The 4,875-nt window shown below is 34.4% G+C and overlaps 2 protein-coding genes across 3 annotated transcripts; one reads left to right on the top strand and one right to left on the bottom strand.

The window, feature by feature from the left end:
* The first annotated feature begins 56 nt into the window (after positions 1-56).
* On the top strand, positions 57-3,904 carry LOC116348389 (transcriptional regulator ATRX homolog). Of its 2 annotated transcripts, none has more exons than XM_031779368.1 (9): positions 57-651; positions 714-945; positions 1,094-1,271; positions 1,333-1,909; positions 1,977-2,223; positions 2,295-2,577; positions 2,653-2,752; positions 2,817-3,264; positions 3,333-3,904. In XM_031779368.1, exons 1-9 carry the CDS (start codon positions 442-444, stop codon positions 3,530-3,532), a joined length of 2,475 nt encoding a protein of 824 aa, XP_031635228.1. In that variant the 5' UTR covers positions 57-441; the 3' UTR covers positions 3,533-3,904. The 2 variants fall into 2 exon arrangements, with proteins under 2 accessions (XP_031635228.1, XP_031635227.1); XM_031779367.1 differs by having other exon boundaries at positions 2,292-2,577.
* A 127-nt stretch (positions 3,905-4,031) lies between these two features.
* On the bottom strand, positions 4,032-4,661 carry LOC116348390. Its single transcript, XM_031779369.1, has one exon. It carries the CDS (start codon positions 4,659-4,661, stop codon positions 4,032-4,034), a length of 630 nt encoding a protein of 209 aa, XP_031635229.1.
* Between the last annotated feature and the right edge of the window lie 214 nt (positions 4,662-4,875).

Genomic DNA, 4,875 nt, shown 5'->3' with positions numbered 1-4,875 from the left:
ATGTTCGTGTTCATTCGGGTTCGGTTCAAATTCAAAATTAATGTTTAAAAAATAAATATGCCGTTCATCTCCGGTTCATGTTCAGTTCAGTTTTTCAGAACGTTTCACGTTCAGTTCGTGTTCGGTTTATGTTCATTTAAAATGTTCAAACATAATGTGTAGACTTCGAAGGCAACACCAAAAATATGCTGAATTGCTCACACGCACACACAAAATACTTATTTTTCAATGTACACAGTTCGCATGTGCATTTGAATGTGTTCGTCAATTCGACTGACGCTTGATATTTTGCGCGTATTGTGTTTATTCTTTCTCCGCCATCTTTGTTTTGTTATAGCTGCCGACTGCGCTTGTTCCGATTAATTTAATTTTTTATCTTAAAACGGTGTGTTTATAAATAATCGTAATTGTAAAATACGAATATTTTTTTGAAAAATAAAAATGAAAGTGAAACGACGCATCACAAATAAAAAAAGTGCAGCTAAAAGAAAAGTTGTGCGCAAAAGGTTAACTGTGCGAACAAAAAACGTGAAAATAACGAGAAAAAGAATTCGAAAAGTAATTTCGTATGCGAACCTCGATGTGCTCACGAAAAGAGCTGAAAAATGCGAATTGTATCGAAAGATTCGCGTGAATCAGGCCATCACAAAGGTGAGTTTTTTTTATATATATTCCCGTATTTGCTTTTGCCTGATTTTTTTTTAATATTTCAGTATAAACAAATTTATGATATTGACTCGGAAATTACAAACGGAAAACTTGTTTTAGACGTAGATTTTGAAACAAAAAACGAATTGCTCTCTGTCGCAAGCACGATTGTGAAACGATTGATGCCTCATCAGGCAAATGCCGTCAAATTTATGTTTGATTGTTGCTTCGAATCTATCGCACAACTGAATGTCGATAGTGGCAGTGGTTGCATATTGGCCCACTGCATGGGAACGGGTAAATAAAATAATTTCAATTAGCTTCGTTATTTCCAGTACATTATATTGTGCTCACTGGGAGTCTCTTGGCATTTTTCTCAACAAAAACAAAAGATATTGCCAAGAGAATGCCAAGACAATCAATCTCATGTCACTTTTTTTTATAGGAAAGACATTTTCAGTGGTCGCTTTATCGCACACCCTGATCACCAATCCACAAACAAATGTCAAGAAAATCCTGATAATTGGTCCACTTTCTGTCATACTGAATTGGAAATTTGAATTCAAGGAATGGGTTTTAGAGGATCCAAATGTTGAGGATATCAACATTTACGAACTAACCAGGTATCTCTCTATTTAAAAGTTGATAAAAAACAATTAAAAAAAAAATATATCTTAATATTAGGTTAAAGAAAATTGAAGAAAAGATAGAGTTATTATTAAAATGGCACAGCGAAGGTGGTGTCATGATTTTGGGCTATGATATGTACCGAAGATTAGTGCATAAAATAATTCATAATGACAGACTTTCAATGCAACAAACAAGTGTCAAGGAATGTCTCATAAATCCCGGGCCCGATTTGGTTATATGCGACGAAGGACATCTGCTGAAAAACGGCAGAAGCCAACTAAACGACGCACTATCGAATATTCAAACACGGCGTCGAATAATTTTAACTGGTACGCCGCTCCAGAACAATCTTATGGAGTATTACTGGATGGTGAATTTCGTAAAGCCACACTTGCTCGGAAATATCAAAGAATTTCGGAACCAGTACGTAAATCCAATTAATAATGGCCAATATGCGGACTCGACCAGAGCCGATATTGATTTTATGAATCGCCGAGCATACGTATTAAATAAACAGCTTAGTGGCTGTATTCATCGAGCCAATTTGTCAGTGCTCCAAAATGTCCTTCCACCGAAAGAAGAATATGTGATAAAAGTGCGTCTTACAGATTTGCAGAAACGTTTATACAAGGTATAAATTGAAATATATAATTATATATATTTATCAAACAAAAAAAAAATACATTTTTTTTCTATAGCACTACATAGAAGAATTAAGTGTCAAAAAGAAGTCAAGTTCAAAGTCCGAAAAAACATCGACATTATTTCAAGACTTTCATTGGTTGTCAGGAATTTGTGCGCACCCTTGGGTTTTGCAGTCCAAAAGTGAGATCGAAGCAGATTCCGACAGTGAACAGAGCGAAGATGAAATGATCGACACTGAAGAGAGCGATTCGGAAGGGAGTGATATTTATGAGCCAAAAAAAAACCCACCTACAGCACCTTGTAAGTAAATTATTGTTATTAGTATATAATAAAGAAATGTCATTTCAAAAGTCCTCTGTATTTTAAAGCAGTTGATTGGTGGTCACAATTTTGCACTAGCGACGATTTGGAAAATATGCATACATCGAGCAAGCTCCCCATCCTATTTTCCATAATAGCCGAGTGTGGTTCAAATGGTGAAAAACTTTTAGTATTTTCTCAATCATTGTTATCACTGAAATTGATTGAGAAACATCTAAAGAGCTTTAATTGGATACGCGACAAAGATTACTTTTATTTCGATGGAAAGACCAATATACAGGAACGAAAACTAAATTGCGACATTTTCAATGATAAAAATGAGAAACGAGCAAGGTATCTATTGCTAATTTGCTTAGTATTTCGACTCGAGCAAACCGATATAAATTGAATACTTTATCACGTTTTTAGACTATTTCTTATTTCAACTCGTGCGGGTGGTTTGGGGATCAATTTGACGGGTGCAAGTCGGGCTGTACTATTTGATGCTTCTTGGAATCCATCAAATGACGTAAGAACATTTTATACAACATGATATGAACTATGGAAATTTATTTTATTTTGCATATTTTTAGACTCAAAGTGTATTCCGCATATATCGAATACACCAAAGAAAACCATGCTATATTTATCGATTAATCGCTCTCGGAACAATGGAAGAACTCATATATAAAAGACAAGTTACAAAGTTATCACTCTCGAAGCGTATTATCGATGCAAAACAGACTGATCGGCACTTTGAAGAGAACGATTTGGCAAGATTGTATAGCACGGAAGGCATTGATCCAAAGGAAGATCCTCCGGAATACGATCAATCAAAAGATGATCTGCTATGTGCTATTTTACAAATACATTCTGATGTCATCCACAACTTCCATATCCACGATTCCCTTCTTGAAGAAAAAAACGAAAACCTGACATATGAAGACAAAAGGAACGCATGGAAGGAATTCTCCGCACAACGAGATGCGGAAAAGAACAAAATGTTAAGAGGCTCCATGAAATTCCTCTCCATTTTGAATGGTATATTAATTTTGATTTTATTAACCATAAATTTGATTTTGAGCTATAATTTTTTTTATCTAAACCAGATTCGAAGCCAGTTGAAGTCGAAGAGAGGAGTATTTATGGATTCACAACATCACAATTACACGAACTGCTCAGCTACAAACTGGGAGATGGGGTGCTTGAAAAGATGCCAAGTGCACTCGCCCAACTACATCGTCAAATGGCGGAAGGAAATACGGAGCTGTATGACCAACTGGTTGAAATAGATAATTTATTTAAATAAAAAAGAAATCTAGCAAATCTTTTGTACCTTAATATTAAGAAAAATGTAGACCAAAACCAAATTAAATAAAAATAAAGAAGCCATCTCTTGGCAAATCTCTTGGCAAATCTCTTGGCAAATCTCTTGGCAAATCTCTTGGCAAATCTCTTGGCAAATCTATTGGCATTTCTATTGACCATTTTTTTCTATTATGTTTGAGATAAGCCAAGAGATTTGCCAATAGATTTGCCAAGAGAAACACCAAAAGATTTGCTAAGAGATTGGTTTCTTTGGCCTCTCTATTTTTATTATTATTGTTGAAAAAATGACGAAGATGTATATGTTTTATTAAAAGAAATGAATAAAAATGCTGAATTCTTTATTTTAATGGTATTTTTATTTAGTCAAAAAAATTCTTGAATTGAATTATGAAAAACAAACGTTCATACCACAATTAATTATATATTTTAGTGCAATCTTCAATTTAAATATTGGTTTATTATTGAAACGATTTACAAATTTATTCATATATGTTACGGCACATGATGATATTTTCTACATTTTGTGGTAGAATACAAGAACGTCTTTCAGATATCACTTGTCCTGTGACACTAAAGCAACGTTCTGATGGCGCACTTGAAGCTGGAATTGCACTTATTCGCATAAATAATTTAAAGAGGTTGGGAAATATGGTTCTATGTTTGAACCACCATTGCGTTATAAAGGCAGTGTCATTGTTGTCGTCGATTTCACTGTCGGGTAACTTCATTTGCAAATAATCTTGCAACTCTTGGCAATATTTATCAGCATTCATAAGTCCCCCGCTATGATTGGCACCGTCGTCATCAGAATCAGCGAATGAATCAAACAAATTATTCGATGTCCTCTTTTTTTTTTGCACTTTCGCTATGGGTTCTACAGCAGTGTTAGAAATAAGTTCATTTATTTTATCATAAGTTTTTTCTCTTGTTGCTGCATCCATTTTTGTCAATTTTTTCATCCTGATGTATAAAGCAGTGGCAATGTTGTGTTCCATTGTTGGCTTAAAATCACTTTCTATAGTTTGAATATAATTACGACCAAATGTTTTGATTGCTTCGATCAGTTCAACGTTTTTATTTTGAAATACTTCGGGCTCTAATATGGTCATTTTTAAATGTTTCATGACTTTCCAGTAGACTGGCCAAACTCGATGAATTGTAATACATTTATCCGCTTCGATGTAATCCGTCCAAATTTTAAATGGCTTCAAAAACTTCACGATTTCAGAAAGCGTCGATTTGTGCAGGCATTCAATGTGCTTCAAACAGTCGGCATACTTCCTGTTCTGTTTTTGACGTTCTTCCAAAACTTTATATATGTCT

The sequence above is a fragment of the Contarinia nasturtii genome, unplaced genomic scaffold (assembly GCF_009176525.2).
Source record: "Contarinia nasturtii isolate CC-2019 unplaced genomic scaffold, AAFC_CNas_1.1 Cnas_scaffold_2370, whole genome shotgun sequence".
Lineage (NCBI taxonomy): Eukaryota > Metazoa > Arthropoda > Insecta > Diptera > Cecidomyiidae > Contarinia > Contarinia nasturtii.
The sequence above is the reverse complement of the archived record's forward strand: the minus strand, read 5'-3'. Positions and strand labels throughout refer to the sequence as shown.